Source organism: Hyperolius riggenbachi, chromosome 4 (assembly GCF_040937935.1).
Source record: "Hyperolius riggenbachi isolate aHypRig1 chromosome 4, aHypRig1.pri, whole genome shotgun sequence".
Lineage (NCBI taxonomy): Eukaryota > Metazoa > Chordata > Amphibia > Anura > Hyperoliidae > Hyperolius > Hyperolius riggenbachi.
The window spans coordinates 303,240,549-303,268,271 of record NC_090649.1 but is presented as its reverse complement, the minus strand read 5'-3'; the positions used below and the strand labels follow the sequence as shown (position 1 = coordinate 303,268,271).

The 27,723-nt window shown below is 43.9% G+C and overlaps 1 protein-coding gene across 4 annotated transcripts in view; it reads left to right on the top strand.

The window, feature by feature from the left end:
- SLC18B1 (solute carrier family 18 member B1) overlaps nt 1-27,723 on the top strand; it is a 176,680-nt gene that overhangs the window by 133,358 nt on the left and 15,599 nt on the right. For all 4 annotated transcript variants that reach the window (XM_068231587.1, XM_068231589.1, XM_068231588.1 and 1 more), the window contains 4 exons: nt 10,005-10,141; nt 18,104-18,205; nt 22,476-22,567; nt 26,397-26,492. In XM_068231587.1, coding sequence (XP_068087688.1) covers nt 10,005-10,141; nt 18,104-18,205; nt 22,476-22,567; nt 26,397-26,492 — 427 coding nt within the window. The remainder of the gene's footprint in view (nt 1-10,004; nt 10,142-18,103; nt 18,206-22,475; nt 22,568-26,396; nt 26,493-27,723) is intronic.

The following is a 27,723-nucleotide window of genomic DNA, read 5'->3' as shown; positions in this document are numbered from 1 at the left end:
GTAACATTTAGCCTAGGCTATGATAACACATGAAAAAAAAAAAAAAAAGCAACCAAACCAGTTTTTAGCCGCACACTGCCACAAGTAATTGTAAATACAAGGACTGCAAAATTTTTGATTCAAAATAGAAAATCTTTATTAGATAAACGTTTATGAAAAATGCCATTTGCATAGTTCGGCAACTGCTATAATCGAGCAAAAGACCACCACCACTCCCTAACCCATTAAAAACCCAGCCATAGACCGACCAAAGTGGTACATCCTAGTTCCTCCAATGTATGTGAGGTATCCCGTGCCACAGAAAAATTCTCTGTAGCTAGGGAAAAATTGAAAAAAATTTTGATTGTTACCTCAATGGCCTGGTGCACACCAGAGGAGTTTTTCTGAGCGTTTTGAGTTTTTAAATCTGCTGCTAATGTTATCCTATGTGTCTGTGCACACTGGAGCAATGAGGTTTTGTAAAAAAAACCCATAGCATTACATTGGGAAGAGCTTTTGAAACCTCTAAAAGCTCTTCCCAATGTAATGCTATGGGGTTTTTACAAAACCTCATTGCTCCAGTGTGCACAGACACATAGGATAACATTAGCAGCAGATTTAAAAACTCAAAACGCTCATAAAAACTCCTCTGGTGTGCACCAGGCCATTGAGGTAACAATCAAAATTAATGGAGACCAATATGATTGGAATATAAGCGAACACCAATTGATTACCAATTATACCAGCATGTGACCCCTATTATGCACTGAGCTAATTGGCTATATGCATAGAATTATGCCTTACACATAAGCTTATGCAATTGATTTTTCTAACTGGACTGCTAGATTAAAAGAGCAATAAAGGATGCATGTATTCAAAAAATATGAAAAAAAATCGTGGTACCACTTTAAATAGTATGTTTCCAAAAACCATAGAAGTATTAAATTTGATAATGCAATCCTGTCCCTTGAATAGCATAGGTATAGTTTCATCAGGTGTCTCAGCATATATTCCTTGTCAAGCATATAGGCAATGATCTTATCCACAAAAAAGCAGGCACAAGTAGCAGCAAGCCAAAGAACACAGTCCTTTTGATAATTAGCTGGATAAACAGGCTTACATACAGCCACAAGCATAAAACTCTTCATTCAATATAGCTGTAAAACGACAGTTGATGTGTAGCAAGGCAAGCATTTAGCTCCCTGTCAGCTTAGCACCACAGCAAGATGAACGCTGTCCTGATGTATCTTGGCATCAGCAATAAAAATAGCAGTCATTACATTTGATTCACTGCCCAATCGCAACAGGAATCCTTTCCCAAACTGACCTCAGCGGGAAATGCATTGCTTTATTAGCTTTATACTTAGGGTTGCCAGGTGTCCGGTTTTACACCGGACAGTCCGGTTTTTGTGCGCTGTGTCCGGTGCAAAAAGGCATGCTAAACCGGACAATTAAGTTGTCCGGTTTAGAGCCCCCCTCCGCAGCGCAGGAGGAGAACAGCGCAGCAGAGAGAGAGCTGGGAGCAGCGGTGGAGAAGGGGGGCAATCTCCCCCCCCTTCCCTCACCTTAGGGTGCTCTCTCTCCCCCGCTGTCTCCTCCAGGATGATGTGCAGGCTGGCGAGTGGCTGCAGGCGGAACTTACCTCTGTGTCGCTCCAGCGCCGCCTGCGACACAGAGGTAAGTTCCGCCCGCAGCCACCCGCCAGCCTGCACATCATATTGGAGGAGATAGCGGGGGAGAGAGAGCACCCTAAGGTGAGGGAAGGGGGGGAGATTGCCCCCCTTCTCCACCGCTGCTCCCAGCTCTCTCTCTGCTGCACTGTTCTCCTCCTGCGGGGGGGGGGGGGGGGGGGGGGGCGGGGGGCACCTGGCTACCTATTCTGGGCACATATAGCCCCTGGCTACCTATTCTGGGCACATATACCCCCTGGCTACCTATTCTGGGCACATATAGCCCCTGGCTACCTATTCTGGGCACATATACCCCCTGGCTACCTATTCCGGGCACATATAGCCCCTGGCTACCTATTCCGGGCACATATAGCCCCTGGCTACCTATTCTGGGCACATATAGCCCCTGGCTACCTATTCTGGGCACATATAGCCCCTGGCTACCTATTCTGGGCACATATAGCTCCTGGCTACCTATTCTGGGCACATATACCCCCTGGCTACCTATTCTGGGCACATATACCCCCTGGCTACATATACTGGGACATATATACCCCTGCCTACGTATACTGGGACATTTACACCCCTGCCTACATATACTGGGACATATATACCCCCTGGCTACATATACTGGGCACATATATCCCTGGCTACATATACTGGGAACACTGGCTGTTTGTCATTATGTGCATTTAGTGGTGAAAAGCTGTCTCTTTTGTGCATTTACTGGTGAAAAGCTGTCTCTTATTATGTGCATTTACTGGTGAAAAGCTGTGTCTTATTATGTGCATTTACTGGTGAAAAGCTGTCTCTTGTGCATTTACTGGGGAAAAGCTGTCTCTTATTATGTGCATTTACTGGCGAAAAGGTGTCTCTTATAATGTGCATTTACTGGTGAAAAGCTGTCTCTTATGTGCAGTTACTGGTGAAAAACTGTCTCTTATGTGCACTGGACCAGTACTACTGGTGAGGACAGTTAGTGACATGGCTATGTACTCTGTAATGTGCTGCAGAAGATGTCAGTGCGATATAAATACTATAAATTTTTTTTTAAAAAAGCCCATTGCTTAGCCCCACTCTACATAAAAGTGCGCTTCTGACTCCGCCCCTAACTCCACCCCCTGTCCGGTTTTCTCCATCAGCCGACCTGGCAACCCTATTTATACTTATCGTTTTCCTGGCAGTGCTTTTGTTTGTCTTTATGCCTGTAAGACAGTCCTAGTGTCACTGGAAATGCTGGTATGTCTACCATGCTGGAATGGCTGCTTCCGGGGGCGGGACGAAATGCATCAACATGGATCACGGACATAGCTGAACACACCAAGCAGATAATTTTTCTGTGGCCCGGGATACCTCACGTACATTGTTGGAGGAACTAGGATGTACCACTTTGGTCGGTAAATGGCTGGGTTTTTAATGGGTTAGGGAGTGGTGGTGGTCTTTTGCTTGATTATAGCAGTTGCCGAACTATGCAAATGGCATTTTTTATAAAAGTTTATCTAATAAAGATTTTCTATTTTTGAATCAAAAATTTTGCAGTCCTTGTATTTACAATTACTTGTGGCAGTGTGCGGCTAAAAACTGGTTTGGTTGCTTTGTTTTTTTTCTTTGGTTAAGGATACCAGTGCCTGCACCCAACATTTTTGGGATTGCGCTTTTGTAAATTTGTGGCTATTGTTGTTTATATTTTATGATGTCACATGGCCTGCCCCAGAGCACTCTGGGTGATCAACTGACATTGACGCTCACTACAGAGATGGTGGGGGGAGGGTAACATCCCACATTGATTTACTTGCCAACAGTAAAAAATGTCATCATCATTGGCGAATTTATGAATGTAAATTAGAGTAAGGTAATATTTTACAATGGGAAAACACTGACACTGACTACATACCGTATTTCGCGCCGTATAAGACGCTCCGGAATACAAGAAGCACCGAGATTTAGAGGGCAAAAACCAGGGGAAAATAAATATAAACTAAACCTGGTGCGTCCATATTTCAGGAGCGTCTTGTACATGACCTCCCCCAAATGGTGCTCTCCTGTGTCCCCCTGTCTCTCCCAGGTGTCCCTCTGTCACCCCCAGGTGTCAGTGCTGTACCCACAGGTGTCCTCCTGTCACCCCCAGGTGTCCTGCTTTCTCCCCATGTGTCTAAGTGTCCCCCTCTTTGTGTCAGCCTGTCTCCCCCAGGTGTCAGCCTGTCTCCCCCAGGTGTCAGCCTGTCTCCCCCAGGTGTCAGCCTGTCTCCCCCAGGTGTCAGCCTGTCTCCCCCAGGTGTCAGCCTGTCTCCCCCAGGTGTCAGCCTGTCTCCCCTAGGTGTCAGCCTGTTTACCCCAGGTGTCAGCCTGTCTCCCCCCCGGTGCCAGCCTGTCTCCCCCCAGTGCCAGCCTGTCTCCACCATGTCTCCCCCAGGTGCCAGCCTGTCTCCCCAGGTGCCAGCCTGTTTACCCCAGGTGTCAGCCTGTTTACCCCAGGTGTCAGCCTGTTTACCCCAGGTGCCAGCCTGTCTCCCCCCGGTGCCAGCCTGTCTCCCCCCGGTGCCAGCCTGTCTCCCCCCGGTTCCAGCCTGTCTCTTCCCATTTGCCAGCCTGTCTCCCCCATTTGCCAGCCTGTCTCCCAGATTTGCCAGCCTGTCTCCCCCATTTGCCAGCCTGTCTCCCCCATTTGCCAGCCTTTGCCAGCCTGTCTCCCCCATTTGCCAGCCTGTCTCCCCCATTTGCCAGCCTGTCTCCCCCAGGTGCCAGCCTGTCTCCCCATGTCTCCCCCAGGTGCCAGCCTGTCTCCCCTAGGTGCCAGCCTGTCTCCCCCAGGTGCCAGCCTGTCTCCCCCAGGTGCCAGCCTGTCAGTCCTATGTGTTGTCCTCTTCTACTCTGTGTCCCGCTGTGTGTCGTCCCCGTCGCGCCCGCCCGCTTGCTTGCTTGTTTGTCTGTCTATCCCCCTGCCCGCCCACTTGTCTATCCCCCTCCTGTGTCGCCGGGTCCCCCCCCCCCATGTGAAAAGCGACAGTGGCAGAAGCTTACCTCCTCCATCTTGCCCGCGGCGATTGAAGACATCCGGCTCCTGTGGGCGGCTTCCTCTAGTGCCCGCTCGTAATGACGCGTAATTAATGACGCATCATTACAAGCCGGCACTAGAGGAAGCCGCACACAGGAGCCGGATGTCTTCAATCGCCGCGGGCAAGATGGAGGAGGTAAGCTTCTGCCGCTGCCGCTTTTCACACGGGGGGACCCGGCGACACAGGAGGGGGGATAGACAAGCGGGAGCAAGGGGGAACGCAGCCACAGCAGACACACAGGCAAGGCAGGGAATCCCCGATGACGGCGGGTCGGCGGTTCGTATCGGCGGGCGTCCATAAGTCGGGGATTCCCTGCCTTTGCCATTTAAGATACAGGGACTTTTTCTCCCCATTTTTTGGGGAGAAAAAGTGCGTCTTATACGGCGAAAAATACGGTAATTTATAAATGGATATTGTACAAATATAAACGTTTTATTTATTTATTGTTGTATTTAGTAAAATTCCTCTAATAAAAGTCCACAAATCATATATGGATATTTAAATTCCTCAGTAAACGTTTGTAACTGGTTATTTTAATGCCTTCCCATCTTAATTTCCTTTTTCTATTCCCTGGGTTTGATTTAAGACTATTATGAATTGATGCAGGCAATAAGGACATGGAGCCACCAAGGCCCTCCTGACTCTCTTATGCCAGGAAACATCACTTCTAGGACTATATGATCTATCCTGTCATGTGTTTTGAATAATGGAATAGGTCAAGTTTTTAGATTAAGGAATGCAGAAGTAGAAGGCACATGCTGGGGTGTGTTAATGAACTGATGAATGGAGCTCTTATCTGAATTATCTACACTCTGCAATGTCATCTGTTTATAACCTTTCATAATTAGATGTTGTTTTACAGTGCTCACACATTCCTGTCACCTGAGACTGTAAAATATTGATTTTCTCATAGCTTTTACTGCACTGTATATAAGCTTCCAATGTACATAAGCATTTTTTTTTCTACAAACATGTTTCCTACATTATTTGGAAAACAAGGAACATCATTGTGTGCAGCTGTGTGTTTATTTTTTTAAACACACTGAAAGTGTAAACTTCAGCCAAAAAGGAGGATTAGAACAGCAATACAAAAGGAACTGAGAGGATATGGTAGTTGACATGGGGCCCGATCTGCTTTGATTATATTCCCCTGGAGATTAGGATGAAGAGCACACACAGCCTATGATCTAAAAGTTAAAAAAAATAATAATAAGATAAAACCCATCACCATGCAAAGATTTAAAATTTACATCTAACAGAGTTATTAAAGGTAACCTGAAGTGAGAGGCATGTGGTGGCAGCCATATTTATTTCCTTTTAAATAATACCAATTGCCTGGCAGTCCTGCTGATCTCTTTGGCTGCAGCAGTATCTGAATCACACTTCAGAAACAAGCATGTGGCTATTTGGATCATACTGGGGTCAGAAAATCTGATCTGCATGCTTGATCAGAGTCTATGGCTAGAAGAATTAAAGGCAGAGGATCAGCAGAAAAGTCAGGACATTTGCATTGCTTAACCACTTGCCGACCGCCCACAGCCGATGGGCGGCGGCAAAGTGTACGCCGAAAGGACCGCAATACGCCCATGGGCGTTGCGTCCTTTCGGCATGCCGGGGGAGCGATCGCATCACTGGTGACTCGTGCTTCCTCCGGCAACTGGCTCCGCCCACCCGCGACGACAACCCGCCGGCCGTTCGGAAGCGCCGGCGGGTTGTTAACCCCACGATCACCGCATACAAAGTGTATAATACACTTTGTAATGTATACAAAGTGTATTATACAGGCTGCCTCCTGCCCTGGTGGTCCCAGTGTCCGAGGGACCACCAGGGCAGGCTGCAGCCACCCTAGTCTGCACCAAACACACTGATCCTGCCCCCCCTTCCCTCTGATCGCCCACAGCACCCCTCAGACCCCCCCTGCCCACCCCCCAGACCACTGTTTGCACCAAATCACTCCCCTAATCACCAATCAATCACTCCCTGTCACTATCTATCAACGCTATTTTTTTATTTTAGGTCCTAACTGCCCCATGGGGGCTCCTGATCACCCCCCCCCACCCCTCAGATTCTCCCCAGACCCCCCCTGTGTACTGTATGCATCTATCCCCCCTGTAATAACCCACTGATCACCTGTCAATCACCCATCAATCACCACCTGTCACCCATCAATCAGCCCCTAACCTGCCCCTTGCGGGCAATCTGATCACCCACCCACACCATCAGATCGCCCGCAAACCCGCCGTCAGATCACCTCCCAAGTGCATTGTTTACATCTGTTCTTTCCTCTAAACACCCACTAATTACCCATCAATCACCCCCTATCACCACCTGTCACTGTTACCTATCAGATTAGACCCTAATCTGCCCCTTGCAGGCACCCAATCAACCGCCCACACACTCAGATTGCCCTCAGATCCCCCGTTATCAATTCGTCAGTGCATTATCTACATCTGTTCTTCCCTGTAACAACCCACTGATCACCTGTCAATCACCCATCAATCACCCCGTCTGTCACTGCCACCCATCAATCAGCCCCTAACCTGCCCCTTGCGGGCAATCTGATCACCCACCCACACCATCAGATCGCCCGCAAACCCGCCGTCAGATCACCTCCCAAGTGCATTGTTTACATCTGTTCTCTCTAAACACCCACTAATTACCCATCAATCACCCCCTGTGACTACCTGTCACTGCTACCCATCAGATCAGACCCCTATCTGCCCCTAGGGCACCCAATCACCCGCCCACACCCTCAGAACGCCCTCAGACCCCAGCCCTGATCACCTCGCCAGTGCATTGATTGCATCTATTCCCCCCTCTAATCACACCTTGAGACACCCATCAATCACCTCCTGTCAACACCTGTCACCCCCTAGCACACCTACCCATCAGATAAGGCCCTAATTTGCCCCGTGTGGGCTCCTGATGACTCGGCCAAACACTCAGATCCCCTCTCAGACCCCCTTCCGATCACCTCCCCAGTGCATTGATTGCATCTATTTTCCCCTCTAATCACCCCCTGAGATACCCATCAATTACCTCCTGTCACCCCCCTAGCACTCCTATCCATCAGATCAGGCCCAATACAACCTGTCATCTAAGAGGCCACCCTGCTTATGACCGGTTCCACAAAATTCGCACCCTCATAGACCACCTGTCATCAAAATTTGCAGATGCTTATACCCCTGAACAGTCATTTTGAGGCATTTGGTTTCCAGACTACTCCTCACGGTTTAGAGCCCCTAAAATGCCAGGGCAGTATAGGAACCCCACAAGTGACCCCATTTTAGAAAAAAAAGACACCCCAAGGTATTCCATTAGGTGTATGATGAGTTCATATAAGATTTTATTTTTTGTCAAAAGTTAGCGGAAATTGATTTTTTATTGTTTTTTTCACAGTGTGTCATTTTCCACTAACTTGTGACAAAAAATAAAACCTTCTATGAACTCACCATACACCTAACGGAATACCTTGGGGTGTCTTCTTTCTAAAATGGGGTCACTTGTGGGGTTCCTATACTGCCCTGGCATTTTAGGGGCCCTAAACCGTGATTAGTCTAGAAACCAAATGCCTTAAAATGACCCGTGAGTAGGACGTTGGGCCCCTTAGCGCACCTAGGCTGCAAAAAAGTGTCACACATGTGGTATCGCCGTACTCAGGAGAAGTAGTATAATGTGTTTTGGGGTGTATTTTTACACATACCCATGCTGGGTGGGAGAAATCTCTCTGTAAATGACAATTTTTTTTTTTTTTTTTTACACACAATTGTCCATTTCCAGAGATATTTCTCCCACCTAGCATGGGTATATGTAAAAATACACCCCAAAACACATTATACTACTTCTCCTGAGTACGGCGATATCACGTGTGACACTTTTTTGCAGTCTAGGTGCGCTAAGGGGCCCAACGTCCTATTCACAGGTCATTTTGAGGCATTTGCTTTCCAGACTAATCCTCATGTTTAGGGCCCCTAAAATGCCAGGGCAGTGTAGGGACCCCACAAGTGACCCCATTTTAGAAAGAAGACACCCCAAGGTATTCTGTTAGTAGTATGGTGAGTTCATAGAAGTTTTTATTTTTTTGTCACAAGTTAGTGGAAAATGACACTTTGTGGAAAAGAAAAATCAATTTCCGCTAACTTGTGACAAAAAATAAAATCTTCTATAAACTCACCATACTACTAATGGAATACCTTGGGGTGTCTTCTTTCTAAAATGGGGTCACTTGGGGGGTATTTTACTATCCTGGAATTTTAGCACCTCATGAAACATGACAGGTGGACAGAAAAGTCGGAGATGCTTCAAAATGGGAAAATTCACTTTTTGCACCATAGTTTGTAAACGCTATAAATTTTACCCAAACCAATAAATATACACTGAATGGTTTTTTTTTTTTATCAAAGACATGTAGCACAATACATTTGGCCAAAAATGTATACAGAAATTTTACTTTATTTGACAAATTTTATCACAGAAAGTTAAAAAAAATCATTTTTTTGACAAAATTCATGTCTTTTTTGATGAATATAATAAAAAGTAAAACTCGCAGCAGCAATCAAATAGCACCAAAAGAAAGCTGTATTAGTGACAAGAAAAGGAGGGAAAATTCATTTAGATAGTAGGTTGTATAACCGAGCAATAAACCATGAAAGCTGCAGTGGTCTGAATGGAAAAAAAGGCTCTGGTCCTAAAAGCGGAATATAACCCTGCATTTCAACTTTGCTCTAAAACATTATTTACAGCATATTATATGCAACCAGCATTTTTTTTTTACTAGACCAGCATTGGAAGGGTTACACACAGAGTTTTAAAGTTCTGTGGAGAGAGCTGCAGCTGAAGTTTAAATAGATACATTTCAGTAAACAAAATGTAGCAAGTGGTGAATGTTACACACTCTTTGGCTGTCCTCCAGCTCCTGCACAGTCAGAGAGAGTGAGTCACATTCCACAGTTGTTACATTTTGTTTTGCTGAAATGTATCTATGTAAGCTTCGGATGCGGCAGCAGTTCTCTCCAGGAACTTTAAAGCTGTGTGTGTAACCCTTCCAATGCTGGTCTAGTAAAAAAAAATGCTGGTTGCATATAATATGCTGTAAATAATGTTTTAGAGCAAAGTTGAAATGCAGGGTTATATTCCGCTTTAAGGGGTAGAAAGACTGTGGTCCTCAAGTGGTTAAATATGTCAGCCTCCATATCCCTTTCACTTCAGGTGTCCTTACTACTAGAAATTGCACCACTTTCATTAAATATCACATTATTTCGACAATCCCTTTAAACCATTTTATAACCTTTCTTTGCAGATTCTGTTCCTGGGAATGGCTCTTACTGGGCTTTAGTGAAGCTGCCCACAATCATAATAATGTGTTTCACTGTTTTTTCAATGAGCACTTGCTTAGGATTCTTGGATCCAACAATGTCTTTGTTTGTTACAGAAACAGTAAGTTTTGCTTTATTCTCCAATCTTGATGATGCATCTTTGTCTGTATTTGCATAGTAAGATTATTTTATCCATGATTTTTTGGAAACAAAACTTTACTTGCCTCCTCCCTTACCTGCACTCAGGACATTTCATGAGCCTCTCTTATCCTGTGGAACTCTCTTCCACTGTCCAATCAACACTCCCCATCCTCTGTAATCTTTAATGGTGAACTCAAAACTCACTTCCCCAGACAAACATATGATCTGACCTTGGACTTGTCACCTACCCTGTACTCCAATACAATCTTATTCTGTCCTACCTAGTCAGGTTTTTAACCCCATTCCCTTAAAGGACAACTGAGGTGACATGTGACATGAGACAGATACTGTATGTGTATGTACAGTGCAAAGCACACAAATTACTAGGGTGTGTTCCTTTTTCTCTTTCTCTGCCTGAAATAGTTAAACAACAGGTACGCAAGTGACAGTTTTTGTCCGTATCAGCGCTAGGGTAATGTATTTCAATGGGGTGGTGCACACCAGAGCGGGAGGCGTTTTGCAGAAACGCATACTCCCGGGCTGCTGCAGATTCTGCCTCATTGTAAAGTAAAGGAAAAATGCAAACCGCTCTGAATAACGGCAGTTCAGAGCGGTTTTGCAGGCATTTTTGTTACAGAAGCTGTTCAGTAACAGCTTTACTGTAACAATATATGAAATCTACTTCACCAAAAACGCTTCCCAAAACCGCAAAATGCTAAGTGAAACGCTACAGAAAAATAAGAAAAAGCTTTTCAAAATCAATAATTGATTGGAGCTCTGGCATACTTCAATAAAAGTGTCATTGAGCAGAGACAATGAAACAGTAAAAACTAGATTTAAATATACAATACATTTGTAGGATATCTAAAAAATGTCATTTTTAGGAGGAGGATAGATGCAATTATTTTTCTCATCAGTTTATTTTCACCTCGGATGTCCTTTGAAACGTAAACATATTTGGGCATGGCCAACCTTCCAAATGTGCCGTGACATTGCTGTAAATTTCCTTGCCATCTCTATGTGCCATATCCTACCATGTATCATGTAGGATTTTCCTTTATTTGCAACCTCCCTCTTCATCATGTAGGATTTTCCTTTATTTGCAACCTCCCTCTTCATGTAACTTTATATGCATAGGTTGTTTTACAGCATCTTTAAGTACCACTATATAGATTTATTCTAATAATTAAAAAGCATGAACATGTTTTCTGTACCATATAGCTTCTTGATCCTTTGTAGTCTACCTTTTGTTTGAAAGACAATTTATTAAGTGAATACACTGAATTATCATCAAATGATGCCTTATTGGTGTTATTACAATTATAATGCGCTTTAAAGTAGTTTTACATTCCGCTGGCTATTTGTGAACTGTCTTAAGGTAGCCATACAATTTGATCATTATAAAATTAAATCGAATTGACAGCAAACTAAATACACTTTTTGGCTGTTCAATTGATTAAAAGTGATTGGTATTGGGCTGAAAATCTAAATTCTGTTGATCGAACAGGATGGACAATTTTAGTCCATTGCACAAAAATAAGCTGACGTTTCGGCTGCTTTCAATTGACTGCAGAAAGATCAGGGGCTGTTTCACACCATGGGTGATTCCGCAGCGTTTGTTCTGCAATTGCCGATTAGTAGTGCAGTTGCTCCCTATGGGAGCATTCACACTGCAGTATTTGCGAGGAGTTAGGAGCCATACTTGGGGACCAGGAGGAGTTAACAGCTGCACTACATAAAGTATTGCAGCCATTAACCTCCTCTTGGCCCCTAATTGCAGCCATTAACCCCTTGTGCCCCCACATGGTCCACAAGTGCAGCAATTAACCACTCCCCCTCCTCCACTTTCTTCTCCTTCCTTAGTAAGCAGTGCAACCAGTCTCTGCCCCCCCCCCCCCCACACACACACACGCCCTTCACAAATGGTGTGACCAGTATCTGTTCCACTCTTCTACCCCCTTCCTTGCTAAGAATTGTTGCCAGTATCTGTCCCACTCTCCCCCCTCCCCTTGATCAGTGTGGCCAGTTTTCCCACTTCCCTTGGTAATCCATGTGGCCAGCCAGTATCTGTTCCTCTTTGCCCCCCACTTTGTAATCACTGTGACACCCTACCCCCTACCTTTCATTGGTAATTAGTGCAGCCAGTACCCATACCCTCCCCCCTCCTCCTTCTCCTTGGTAATCAGTGCAGCTAGCAAACATCTGTACCTGTAGGTCAACCCGCCCACTTTGTTATGACTGTGGCCTCCATTTGGTGCCCCTCTCCTCTTGGTAATTAGTGCAGCCAGTATGTGTCTGTCCCCCTCTGCTTCCCTCTCCTCCCCCCTTGGCAATCAGTGCAACCAGCCAGTATCTCCTCCCTCTGCCAACCACCACCAACACTACCATTTTATAATCACTGTGGCCCTTATTCGAACACTTCTCACCCTCCGCAAAGGTTGCCCGCCTCTCTCCTACAGTATATAGATCTAAGCAGAGTGGCAGCAGTGGAAATGCACATACCTAGTCTAGTGACGGGTCCACTTTTTTGTCCTCTTCACTCATGCATCAACATCTCTCTGTAGTTTCCAGAAGTTACATGACATGCATTGAGATCCTGAAGGGTGCGGATTCGCTCTCATCTGCATGAGTAAAAAGGAGAAAAGAGGCCCTGGTGCTGGACTAGGTACACACATTTCTGCTGCTGCCTCTCTGCTGGAATCCCCATGAGGTAAGAGGGAGAGAGGTGGGCACCCTTTGGGGGAAAGAAGGAGACCTATATGGGCACACTGTTACTGCCCCCCTCCCGGGTAGGTATGAGGAAGTTAGTCTGCATAGATGTCGGGAAGGTGAGTGTGACAATAGGATAATATAGGCTGATAGAAAGTCGGAAGTGTTATCGATATACTGCTATCAATATTAGGTGATAGAATATTGATGAAATAACCAATATTCTACTATTGACAACATCACATGCTTATTTTTCCTTGCTTATAAATGTATCCCCCAAATGATCTCCAGGCTTGAAACTGATTATGCATTTTCATCAACTACTTCAGTATCTGCAGTCTGGCCCCTTAAGGACCAGAAACTGCTGATACCAAAAACAGGGCTTGCCAATGTCTCACTGCACAGACCCACCTCTCTCACTGTTCACCTGTTTCTGAAGCCCACTTGCTCTGCCATCGCTATGAGTGGGCTTTAGCAATGGGTGTAAGGCGAAAGCGTGCGGCACAGAGATTGAAATCTGTGTCCTGGCAGGGATAACGGGACCCAAACAGGGCATAGATTTCAATCGGCAAGGTCCGGAAGCGGTTAATATATTTCTCCAAAGATTTGTTCCTCAACAAGGCAACAAAAACAATAAAAAATAGGTGGGGGGATCCCTACTGACTGAAAGAATTGTTTTATATGAATACTGTATTTAAGATCTGTGTAATAGTGTAATCTGTAATATCTAATGTGCTACAAAATGTTTTGGGGGGTGAAGTACAATGCTTGTTATATTTATTATGTGGTGATCCTTATGATCCTGCCTTCTTGTTAGAGACATACATTCAACCATGCAATCTAATTGACTGAATTATTTTTTTTAATTATTTCCTGAATTCTGATTTTTGACTTTGTGAATTTTTGGTCTTCTGAATGAAGCAGGTTAAAGAGTAATCCACTAACACATTCACCTTTGAGTCGAGATATACTTTTCTCTGCTGCTTATATCTTGTGCATGTGATAAGTCTGAGATAGTTTACTGAACATACATGTTGTTGGGGCTAAGAAATAATGGGCAGCTATGGATGAGGAAGGGGAGAGAAGATCTGTGACCACTGAAGAAGTCTTGCACAGAAGTTATCATTTCTGCTCAGGGCAAATAATGAACTCACTCACTCACATCAAAGATAGCTTTATTGGCATGACCAAGATTCATTACAGGTATTGCCAAAGCAAGGGGAAAACATGGGGACATGGAATGGGGGGGGGGGGGGGGGTAGGAGGACATGGAAGGGGGGTGGGGTAGGGGGACAATGGCTAAGCAGTCTGTGGACATTTTTTAGGTTTACAGTTCCGTTATGCTCCTCTCAGTCTGTGGCATGCTGTGACATAGTGTGCAGCGGTTGTCACTGTGGATTCCTCTTCTCCCAGTAGGATATGTTTTTCTCTCATCTTCTAATGTGAGAAAGTCTGGGAATAGTTCCAACAATTTCTTAAACTAAGTGTCCCTGGTTGCAGTATATTTGGGGCAGTGCAGCAGGAAGTGGCTTTCATCCTCAAGGGTCTTCTGCTCACAGTGTTAACAATAACAACAATAACAATAATATTTATATAGCGCTTTTCTCCCTGGGGACTCAAAGCGCTGTGACCCTGCATTATGCAGTCTCAAAGGCTCGGGAAAAGAGGTGAGTTTTTAGCCTTTTTTTAAAGCTGTCCAGAGAAGGAGCCTCTCGTACTGATTGTGGAAGTGAGTTCCATAGAGTAGGGGCTGCGTAGGAAAAGGCCCGAGCACCAAATGTTAAGTGTATCCTGGGAATAACCAGCTTCATCTTGTTGGCAGAGCGGAGGGTGCGTGAAGGGGCATAAAGTTCCAATAGATCCGCTATGTATTTGGGTCCCATGTGGTGTAGAGCCTTGAATGTCAGCAGGCAGATCTTAAAATTGATTCTCCATTTTATTGGCAACCAGTGAAGAGTTTGCAGTACTGGGGTGATGTGTGAGCTGCGGGGGGCATTGGCTAGGAGTCTGGCTGCAGCATTCTGTACTAGCTGTAAGGGGCGCAGAGCCTTATCTGTAGATCCGATGAACAGGGCGTTGCAGTAGTCTAGGCGGGAGGATACAAATGCGTGAACCAGGGCAGGTAGGTCTTCAGCTGGGATAAGGTGTTTGATTTTCGCTATATTTCTTAGATGGAAGAAGGAAGACTTGACGACAGCTGATACCTGCTGTCTGAGTTTTAGATTTCCATCCAGGATCACCCCAAGGTTTCGCACAGAGTCTTTATACTGTACAGTATCTCCCCCAATTGCTAGTTTGAGGTGGTGAGCGTTTTGAACTTTATCCATCATGTGTGGACCACCTACCACCAACACCTCTGTTTTGTCAGAGTTCAGCCTCAGCCAGCTGGTGTTCATCCAATTTTGTAAATCCACTAGACACGCATTTATGGATGCTGATGGGTCTTGGGTGCCAGGCTTGAAGGACAGATACAGTTGTGTGTCATCTGCATAACAATGGTATCCTAGGCCATAGTTCTGGATTATTTTGCCCAGTGGGAGCATATAGGCTGCAAAGAGTAATGGTGATAGTACAGAACCCTGTGGAACTCCATAGGCAAGTGGCACTGGATTAGAGTAGTGTGTGCCCAGACATACTTGCTGTGTCCTGCCAGATAGGAAGGTCTGAAACCATCTAAGAACAGTACCCCTTAGGCCACAGTAATTCTTCAGTCGCTGGATAAGAATTTCATGATCCACAGTATCAAATGCTGCTGACAAGTCAAGAAGAATCAGAATTGAGCAATCACCCTTGTCCCTTGCAGTAAGTAGATCATTCATTACTCGGACTAATGCTGTTTCAGTGCTGTGCCTTTTCCTGAATCCTGACTGAAAAGTATCAAAGATGTTGTTATCTGTAAGCCTGGCTTCTAGCTGGTTGGCGACTGCTTTCTCGATAACTTTTGATAGGAATGGTAAGTTCGCCACAGGTCTGTAGTTGGTTACAGAATCAGGATCTAGTGATGGTTTCTTCAGGAGGGGTTTTATGATTGCTTTCTTTAGTTCTTCTGGGAAAAGACCACTTTGCAAGGAGCACTGAGTGATTTTGTGAAGTGCTGGCCTGATCAGCTCTGGGCACTGCATTAAGGATCCAGTTGGGCCAGGATCCAGGTCGCAGGTAGTGGGGCGGAGACTTTGAATGAGAATTCCAAAATCTTCTACACTCAGAGTGTCAAAGACTTGCCATGGTGGTACGGTAGTAGGCATATGCAACGTCCAGTGGTCAATTGATGTAGTTGGTGTAATGCTGGCACGGATGGTAGACACCTTGTTTGTGAAGAAGGCAGAGAATTCTTCACACCTTTCCCTGGAGTATGTGGTTGGGGCTTTTAGGCAGGAAGGATTGCAGAGTGATTCCACTGTGTGGAAGAGTTGAGCAGCTCTGTTGTTGGCTGTAGATATTTTGTGCGAGATAAAGTCTGATTTTTTCTTGGTTATTGCTTGTTGGTATTGTCTGAGGTGTTGAACTAGGCTAGATTTGTGCTCCTCAGACCCTGATTTACGCCACTGTCTTTCTAGTCTGCGCCCTTTCTTTTTTAGATCCATGATGGTTTTGTCAAACCAATTAGCTTTCTGCTATTTGGTTGCTGATTTGGTGCGCCATGGGGCAATACTGTCAAGTGTTTCATATATCGTGTTGTTGTACTGGGTTACTAGAGTGTTTGGGTCCATTTGGCTGTGGAGCAGATTTGTAAAATCCAGGTTGGCAGTTATCCTCTCCGGTGTTAATTTACTCAGGGGACGGGTTTTGATTGTTTCTTTAGGGAGCTGCTTGATAGGGTGATGTTCAATAGTAAACTGTATTATGTGATGGTCTGACCACACCACTGGGGTTACTGTTATGTTACTAATGTCCATTCCGAGGTGGAACAGTAAGTCTAGCGTATGCCCTCCTCTGTGGGTAGCTGATTTTACAACTTGTGTGAAGCCTAGTCCACCCATGAGATTTATTAGTTCATTTGCATCTTGTGATTGAGTGTTATCAGCCCGGACGTTGAAGTCACCAAGGATAATCCATCTCGGATAAGACAGAGTTAGCATGGCCAGAAGTTCTGGGAATTCCTGTAGGAAAGGGTCAGCATCTCCGGGGGGACGATAAACCACTAAAATTTTGAAGCCTTTACCAGCTGAGATCTGGGCACCTATACATTCAAAGGACTTTGTTGAGCCAACATTCAGGGCCCTGAGCTGCAGAGTTGTTTTGCCACAAATTGCTACACCCCCTCCTCTGCGGTCTCGTCTTCCCTCACTTAGGACTGAGTAATTGTATGGGATGGTTGCTTCCAGTGTGGGGCCCGCATTGGCATCAATCCAGGTTTCAGTGATGCATGAAAAATCGCATGTCTGAATAAGGTCCGCAATAATGGCTGTCTTATTGTTTATAGAGCGGGCATTGCAGAGCAATGCGGTGACTGCATGGGGCTTAGCAATGGCGACTGGGTTCACTGCTGGGGTGTGTTGACATAGTCTCTCCTCCCTGGGTTTGTACGTCTGTCTGTGTCTCCTAGACTCTATTTCGAGGTTGTGAGCACTCAATCTGTAGACACTCAGGATTTTTCTCTCTTGAGAGTTTTGGAGTTTTTCCAGGTATGGGGCCATTTTATATTCTCTCTGTAGAGACTGATATATGGTCACTCACTCACCCTGTCTCTCTCGCTCTCTGTCTCTCCTACAGAAAGTCTGTGATATGTGAATTTATTCATGGTTCTTTTCTTAATAAAGTGCTTTTGATCAAATAGATAAGATTCAATACTAAAAATGAACCCGAGCTGAGAGACATATGGAGGGTGCCATATTTATTTCTTTTTAAAAAATAATGGTTGCCTAGCAGTCCTACTGATATTTCTGGTCAGTAGTTTCTGAATCACACAAGCATGCAGCTAGTATCGTCAGATTTTTGTCAGAAACCTCTGATCTGCATGCTTGTTCAGGGTCTAGGTCTAAAAGTATGGATTACTCAGTGGCATTCCGTAGCTAAAAGTATTAGAGGCAGTGGATCAGCACGACAGCCAGGAAATATGCATTGTTTAACACAGTAAATATGTCAGTCTCCATATGTCTCCCACCTTGGGGTTTCTTTAAGTTTTAAGATGCCATTTAAATTGTAATGTTAGTGTTTTATCTTGTCACAATGCAAAATACACATTGACATTCTGATTGGGCATTTTTTGTGTGTTTTTTATATTTTCCTCCAGTTTCATTTAAAAGTTGGATATGTTGGGCTGGTCTTTCTTGGTCTTGCTGTAGCATATTCTGTAAGCTCACCACTGCTTGGAGTGATAAGTGACAAGTTTCCTGTAAGTATTATTTATTTTTTATTTTAATTCATACTACTGTCTTTACATCTATAAATCAGCTCCTATAGCCCTTCTAGTCGTAGTACTTTGCGCTTAGAAAATTGTCTTGTGTGTCAATTTTGTTAATCACATTTCTCTTGCCTAGCATAATAAACATTATGTACTGCACTATTTGAGTTAATTCCCTATTAGAAAAATGATGAAATCTCTGCACTAGCATTATGAAATACGTGGTGTATCAAACCAGGAATTTAAGATTAAGTTGTAGCTTTCTCATTTATGAGACATTTAGAAACTGCTTAAAACTTTAAGTATAGAAAGCTTAGAATCCTGTAGACCCTTTGCCTATGCATGTTTTGTATAGGAATGATGACTGGGTGTGCTACTGTTTTCTTGCTCTAAATACAAAAAGCTGATGTTTATAAAATTGCACTTGGGAACTGCTAAGGCCTGGGGCTGAGGTAGTTCTTGGCTATAATGACTGCAGCTGACTCAAGGTTGATAAACTGGATGTATGCAGGTATAAACTCTAATGTAAGCTGCAACACCAAAATGGGTGTAAAGCTTACCACCTTTTCCTACAGCTATTCTTCTTCCTTAACCTCCTTGGCGGTACAATAAATCCACCAGGGGGCAGCGCAGCACTTTTTTTAAAACATTTTTTTTTAAAGCATGTAGCTAGCCTAGCGCTAGCTACATGCTTCGCTATCCTTCCCACCCCTCAGATCGCCGCCGGCGCTTTTACCCTGCAGGGAATCCCGTTGTGAACGGGATTCCCTGTATGGGCTTCCCCGTCGCCATGGCGACGATCGCGATGACGTCACCGACGTCATCATGTCGGCGGGTGCGCCGATCCACCACTCAGCGCTGCCTGGCACTGATTGGCCAGGCAGCGAAAGGGGTCGGGGGGCGGCGCGGCGGATTGGCGTGTAGCGGTGGCGATCGTTATGCACACGCAGCTAGCAAAGTGCTAGCTGCGTGTAGCAAGAAAAAAATTATGTGAATCGGCCCAGCAGGGCCTGAGCGGCACCCTTCGGCGGCTTACCCCGTGTCACACAGACACCAAGGCGGTTAAAGGTTGCCATACATCTATTAATGATGGGTAGATTCGACCAAGAGACAATTCTCCCTCTGATTGAATCTGATTAGAGCGAGATGTCGACTGCCCATACACCTTAGGTCGGTTCCCGATCGATTTTGAATTGGAAGGTCGATTGCCTGCCAAGTTGATAGATGTATGGCCACCTTTACTACTCCATTGCCAGCCCTTTATTTAGAGCTTCTGAAAATGAAATAAAAGTATGAAACATGTCCTCTGCTTTATGGATAATTGAATATACACCGGGCTTAGTATCCGCCATTGTAGGAATTTCAAACCGCAAGGTACCTCAGCGCAAATGTCAGACCACTCTGCTAGGAAGCAGAAATTCAGGAATGGTAAACAAATCAGTACCTATACCGGTAGTATCCCACCTCAAGGATCCACACAATATGCCCAGGAGTTTTACAAGGCTTGCTGTAATTCCAACATCCAGAAAGCTAACTGCAGGAATAGCAGCAGCGCTGCCGAAAATAGTGCACACTGCTATACAAAGCCAGCCACACACGGGCAAGCTACTTACTAGCAGTAAGTAGGTCCCCCGTGTGTGGCTGGCTTTGTATAGCAGTGTGCATTATTTTCGCTTACTCTTTACAGCTCTGAGCGCTACAGTGCCCTGACAACCTGTCAGCAGTCACCGTCAACCAGCGTGACACGCAGAAGAGCGGAAGCCGGAAGTTCGGGCGGTCACGTGACCGGGGAAGCTATCCAACTGCACCAGAGAGCGGAGCTCGTACGGCGGACGGCGCTGCTGCTATTCCCGCAGTTAGCTTTCTGGATGTCGGAATTACAGCAAGCATTTTAACACTCCTGGACATATTGTGTGGATCCTTGAGGTGGGATACTACCGTTACAGGTACTGATTTGTTTTCCATTCCTGAATTTCTGCTTTCTAGCAGAGTGGCCTGACTTGTGCTCTGAGGTACCTTGCTGTTTGACTTTCCTTCTTTGGGGCTTTGGAACCAGCCCACCTTAAGCTGCATTTATATTCCTGTTGCGCTCCTTCCAGTGTTTTACATTGTAGGAATTTCACCACAGTGGAGATGCCACAGACCAAACCAATGGAATGTCCATTGCTGCCTCTACTTTGCAAACAAGTTTGTCCCTGTGCTCTACACGGATGTGGTCACTTATGTTATACTTTGCCTAGATTTGCTGATTTGCAATTAGGAGCACTCCACAACAAAAAAAAAAGTCAGTAGCTATGAATGAGGGCGCAAAACAATCACATCTTAGTGACATTGGCCTCAATTCACTAAGCTTTATCAAACACTTTATCAAATGTTTGATAATTTACCTCATGGGTAAAATCTAATAATTCAATAAGGTGCTATATGTTTATTGAACGTTTTATCGATAAAACATTTGATAAATATATAACACCTTATTGAATTCAAAATTAGATTTTACTTATGGGGTAAATTATCAAACGTTTGATAAAGTCTTTGATAAATCTTAGTGAATTGAGGCCATTCTCTGGTGATGGCTGGAGATCTCAAGAGATGCCTTAGATACATGGCTCACGTGCACTGTAAGGTGTGTGAGCTGATATGAAAATCAGTTGCATCTGTGGGCAGAGAGAGAGAGAGAGAGAAGGCTGAGATTAGTTGAGAGACCATGTGGTGTTGGTGACAGCTGCCTTTGTGAGCAAGATTAGCTGCTTAGAAGATAAAAAATGGTGTCTGGAGCTATTGTTTTAACACCAGCTCTATGGAGAAATTTGTGCTGTCACGATTACACAACTGATAATAGAAATATTGAACCTACATCATTTTGCCATAGGTCCCCTTTAAATTAAAAACAAAGTAAGGGCTGGAACCCACAGGAGCGCTTTTGGCAGCGTTTTGTCAGCACTGCGATACGCTAGCAGTTTGCCAAAACGCTGGGCTAATGTTAATGGATGGGGCAACTTCCACAGGAGCGTTTGCGTTTCTCAGAAACGCAAACGCAGGACCTGCAGCATTTTGGGAGCGTTAGCGCTTCAATGTAAAGTATTGAACCGCTAGCGGAAACACTCAGCAAAACCTAAACTGAGCGGTTTTGCTAGCGTTTTGCGGTTCAGCACACTGTAACAAAATGAAAAATAATTCACAGGACCAATCAGGATAAAAACGCAAAACGCAAAACGCTACGCACCCGCTGGGCAAAAAAATACAATGTTGCAAAACATGACCAAAAACGCACATGAATCCGCTTGCAAACCGCTCAGACAAAACGCTAGCGGTTGCGTTTTGCGCTTGCTGATTTCAGTGGGTTCCAGGCCTTATTGTGCATTAACATTTGTGACCTAAGCATTTATTTTAAAGTGGGATTAAACTCTCTAAACTAAAATGTAAAATTTCAGTTTTATGCAGAGTGCAGTATAAGCTTGTACTCCTCTCTGCATGAAAAGTTGTTATGGTTTTTTTTTTTTTTTTTTTTTTGCACACTGGGAATGTTTTCAAATGTTCTTCAATGTAGTAGTATGTACTTAAATTTTGGTTAAGGGAGTTTAACCCCACTTTCAAATAAATGCTTAATTCACAAATGTTAATGCACAGTTACTTTTTGTATTTATCTCACCTCACAGTGGCTGGATAGTGTACTGGTTAAAAGACCCTGAGCAGGGCTATAAAAATGCAATCTGGACTTACCTGGGGCTTCCTCCAGCCCCCCCCCCCCCCCCCCAATAACCCATGAGGTCCCCGGCGTTCTCTTGGTCCCTTCTATAGTCCCGCTAATTGTATCAACCGGGGAATGTAAACAAAATATTTTTTTTTCTCTTCGGATGCGGATCATAAGCAGAAGGAGTTTTCCACTGCAAAACAAAGTGCTATGTTTTAACTGTTTGAATGCTGTTCTGCTTCAGTTTTTTTTTCTGGTAGAAGGTGTAACGCTGTAAATAATCTTTTAGAGAAACGAAGAAATGCTGAGTTTCAGACCACTTTAAGAGGGTCAAATATTAGGGTTGACTTTTATATGGGGTTGACTTACATTGAAGTATAAACGGTTTTAGGTTAGGGAGTTAAATCCCACATTATACACCATTTCTTCAATAGTTGTTTTCTACTTAAAAAACCTGTAATTTTTAGCCAAGAGGGCAAGCAGATTACTCTTACCACAGAAGTGGCGAAGATAAATGATTTATTACCTATCTCTTATTTAAATTATTGTTTTTATTTCTTTAATTAGCAACTGAGGAAATGGCTTCTTATCGTTGGTAATCTTGGGACAGCAGTGTGCTTTGCCATGTTAGGACCTGCACCTATATTTCACATTGAAAGGTATGTATCAATATATATGTAATAGCTTGTCTAAGTTTTTATAAATGTGCAGCTTGCTCACCTTGATCAAGGGTTTATTGCTTTTAGCAGTATGGTTTCATTATACAAATCCCGAGCTTCTTTGAAAAAGTTTGTGCGTTGCATTTGATGCCTGGTTGTTTGGGATGAGAATTAAATTTAAAGTTATATTTGGATCTTCTTCAAAGGAAGAGCAATGCACGAAAATACACAAAAACTGCAATCACCTCTACATAGTCTTCAAGACATTTTAGTGTTATTAGTTGAACCATTGACACAAATCAAGAATTAAGTATTTGTACATCTTACTATCGGTGAAACTGTATGTATTTGAGTGACAAAATCATTATAAGGCCTTTAATGTGCTGTAGCCATCAACCTAGCCTGCTTTGGCTTTAGTTAAAACCGTTCTTGTTGTGCCAGTAGAGATAGTGACCATGTAAGTTATACTTACGTGTTTGTTCAAATCATGCAATTCCCCAAATTGTGCATTAACTCAACATAAATATGCAAATATCTGTAACATATAATCTTACATTTATGACCTGTATTATTGCTGCTTAATTCGCTGCTGAAGTATGCCAGTCCTAAAGTAGCATTGTTCGATACATTCAGGCAGGGAACACACTTCTCAGTTTTTCTGTGCAGAAAACATGCACAAAAACAGTTAACTCATGTCAATCAATGGGCTAGTTCACACTTAATATGTTGTTCGCACACAGAAAAAAAACTGACACACTGCATGATGACTCTGCAGATTTTGTCAATTTTCTCTATCCATTACATCAGCTGCTGTGAAAAAATGTGTGTTTTCCTGCATAGAAACACGCTTAGTGTGCAGAAAAATTACACAGGAAAATGCACGCAGAAAACTGCCTTATTCTTTCAAGTATTTATCATTACCATCTGTAATTGAGGCATCCTTAAGTGCCTTGCAGAAGTTCTCATATACTTGACCAAAAATGTCTCCAAAGTCATTAAATTTTTATTTGCAGAAATGGTAAAGATAATACAGTCTGCACAATAACATATCAAGGACATCCATGCCCCCCCCCCCCCCCCCCCACACACACACACACACTCCTCAATACAAACAAACCCCAAGCCCATGATAGCTTTTCCCAACAAACAAGGACACAGGATCCAGTACCTTCTCAGATTCATGAACTGCATCCACCACTAACTTTGATAAGTCAGTGGCTGCCTGGGGGTGTTTGTATGATACTACCATAAATACTTCCATGGTTATATGAGTGGTTGACCATAAACCATAAGTGCGTAGGAGCAGACCTTGAGGGTGTGTGGAGAATTGCCCAGACAGATAGGGAAGCAGCAAAAGAAAGAAGGGAAAAAGGAAACAGTAGCATAGACAGGTAGAAAGAGAAAAAGGAAACCCACATCGTCCTCTGTGGGATAGCACGACCAAACTGAAGGAGTCTAACCTAAATATTGTGCAGCAATAAATAACCTAACCACAGGCCAATAAATAACCTAATCACAGGCCTTAGGACCTATTTCTTCCCTGAATCTCAACTTATTGGTCGAAAATGGCTTTGCCTTCCTCAGATTCTGTGAAGATCGCTCATAGCATCCAGATATTCTGGTGGCTGAGTAATCTGCTTTGTGATTCCTGGACAATAGCTTCTATGTCATCAATATAGTTCAAGTAAACCAGAGATGGCATTACTAAAAGATTTGATAATTCCCTGGGCTTCCTCCAGCCCCATGAGCAGCGAAGCGTCCCTCGCCGTCCTCCCGAGTGCCCTCAGTAACTGGCTTAGCCGTGCCAGTCAGGCACTTCTGCGCATGCAGACTGGCGCGACTGAGACAGATTAACGGGGATAATTGTGGCTGAATGGAGGACACTTGGGAGGATGGCGAGGAATGCATCACTGCTCCTGGGGCTAGAGGAAGCCCTGGGTAAGTATCAAATCTTTTAGTAAGGCCATCTCTGGTACACTTTAAGCTCCACCAACTAGTCAGAGGTAGAGGGAACTGTGTCGGATTTCCAGTACTTGGTATTAGTGAGTCTGGCAATCAGTACATGCCGAAGAAGAGACTTCTTGAATTTTTAATCAGGACAGGTAGCTTGAAGAACAATAAGGAATCAGGAGAGAGAGGTATCTGTATACCCAAACACTTATCAATAATAAGGCCAACGGTGTCTCTCCTCTTTCCCCCCTCTGCGTCCTCCTCCTGTCCCCCTGGGTGTCCTCCTCCTGTCCCCCTTGGTGTTCTTCTGTCCCCCTCGGTGTCCTCCTCCTGTCCCCCTCGGTGTTCTTCTCCTGTCATCTTCCGAGTCCTCCTCCGTGTCCCCCTCTGTGTCCTCCTCCGTGTCTCCCCTTGTGTCCTCCTCTGTGTCCCCGTACTCCGGCTCCACTCCTTCTGTGTAATTTAAGTAGCAGCAGCAGCCGCATGTAAAACACTCACCTGACCCGAGGGTGCCTGCGGCGATCAGCGGCTTCTCCTTGCACTCACTCTTCCCTCTAGTGCTGGTCATGTGCCTAATGATGCAACCAGGAAATGCTGGCACTAGGGGGAGAATGAGAGGAAAAGCACCTGATTGCCACGGCACCCTCTGGTCAGGTGAGTGATACATGTGGCTGCTGCTGCTACTTACATTACACGAGGGAATGGAGCAGGATACCGAGAAGTCCCCGACATCACGGAGGTTCATATTGGTGGACGATTGTAAGTAGCGGACTCTCTGTAATTGGCATACAAGACACAGTGGCTTTTTCTCCCATTTTTGGGGAAGAACAAGTGTGTCGTATAGTCCGAAAAATACAGTAACTGTATAGCATAAAATATGCTAGAACAAAATTTGGAGGGATAAAATGTAGTGAATAAACAAAAAGGATTGATGGTTTAAAATTATTCTTTTCTTACCTTGGCCCTGATGCCTTTAAAAAAGAAAATCACTTTTAATTATTTTCTCTCTACATACACAATCATACAAAATAATTTTAGAATACCTTACTTTCACAAATCCTACTTTTTAAAGTAAAAACCAGCAAGTGGTAAATACTTATATAAAATACTTGTAAATACATGTACTTGATATGCAAAAAGTAATGTGAAAGTAATGTCAACCTTTGCTTAAAGTGGATCCGAGATAACCTTTTACTCATTGCATAATTGTGTTCCTTTTATACAGTTTATAGGGCATTCCTCAAGCCAAATACTTTTTTCTTTTTGTTTTAATACTCTAATTCCCTATAAACGAAACAAGCCTTGCCCACAGCTTTTTTCAGAGAGCCTTGGCACTGTAGCAAGGGCTTATGGGAGATCAGTCTAGGCAGGAGGAGGAGGTTACTAGCCAGAGATTTCAGAGGCAGAGGGGAGGAGGGAGGAGGAGAGCAGAGTGAATTTGTCACAGGCAGAGAGCTGGAGATGCTATCAGCTTTGCCTGTGTGTAATGTGACAAACAGAACATGGCTGCCCTCATTGTATCACAGGAATAAATAATTATAAACTGTTGAAGCAGTTTGCAGCTAGATTTGCTGCATCTAAACTTTAGATAAGATATATAGACAAGTTACTTGTTATAGTTAGTTTTTCATCTCGGATCTGCTTTAACTGCTGCCAGTTTGTTACAAAAGGTTAGGAAAAGAAAAGTGGAACAAAGGAGGAAAAGTTAGTGCATTTTCAAGATAATTTTGTGATGCAGCACTACTAAAATACATATGCAAGACTGTAAACCACTCATAGATATTTATGGAATAACAATAGCACAACAGTTAAATATCTGAATATTTATGCATGGCCTTCAATAACAATTAATAAACTATTCTTTTTTTTTGTTTTGCAGTAAACTTTGGCTGTTTGTTTTAGTGCTGGTATTGGATGGATTTTGTATTGGTCTTTCTGCCATACCAGTGTATCCAGAGATGCTTAGCTGTGCATAGTAAGTTTGCAGTTTTTCTTGCTTGAACCTGAAATGGTAAAATTCCCCTGGTACCCTATTCTCACCATACAAAGTTAGATATTCAGTGTGACAGCTACTAGTGCTTCCTGTTGTGGTACCATTGCTTCATTATTTTTCCACTTTACTATGCAAATAGATCAGCAAGAAATAGGCAGCGCTCCTAGTCAGGCTGCAAATGAAATGAAACGAAACCAAGGAGGTTGTTGGCTTCAAAAACAGCCTGTGCACAGATTGTTCAATACTAGACTCTTCCATGATGATGACGTGCCCTCTCGGAAGAGACCTAACCACTAACGGACAATTAAACATAGTTAGGTCTCTTCCGAGAGGGCACGTCATTGTGTAATCTGCCCGTATGTTCGCTTTGCACATCTATGCAGCTGGTCAATTCGGGTGCAGCCTATATTTGAAAGCGCTTCCACTTCCTCCTGTTGTACAACAATGTAAGTCTACTTGTGGCTAGCTGCATTCACGTGTATCAGTTTGCATTCAATTTATTTAGATTAGGGGTTAGTGCATAGTTTGCATTCAAGGTGTGTATAAATCCCTGGGGGGCGCTGCATACCTCTGTTGGTTTTATTTCATTTGCAGCCTGACTAGGAGCGCTGCCTATTTCTTGCAATTCTTTAGAAAAAAATGTGTAGACCATTTATGGCCTAGCAGCCCCAGGTTTTAACCATGTTTTATTTTTAGTTAATGGTTAGGTCTCTTCTGAGACAGCACGTCATTGTTGTGGAAGAGTCTGTTATTGAGCACTTTGTGCACAGGCTGTTTTTGAAACCAATGTCCTTCTTTGCTGCATATGTTTTGAACGCAAGTGTAATCTGCCTTATTTGGGCTCTGCACATCCATACAGCTGGTCAACATCTGCACTTCAACTGTATTTGAGTTGATATTATTTAAAATTCATTGTGGTAATGTACAGAACCAAAATTTACAAAAAGCTGGCTTCAATTCACAGAGTGTTACCAAACGTATTACCACACATTCTGTAATAATTTCAGTTCGGTAATTCAAAAGCAGGATTTACAGAAAAGTATCAAACAAGGTTACGACCATTCAAGGAATGGTCGATTAACGGCCGATAAATGTTCGGTAAATGTGCGGTAAGGAATCGGTACATTTTAGCAGAAATGCAATTCACTGAGGAAAAAAGGAGGCGGGAATTATTAAGTATTTGCACTTTACTTAATGGAGTTCTCCACTATTT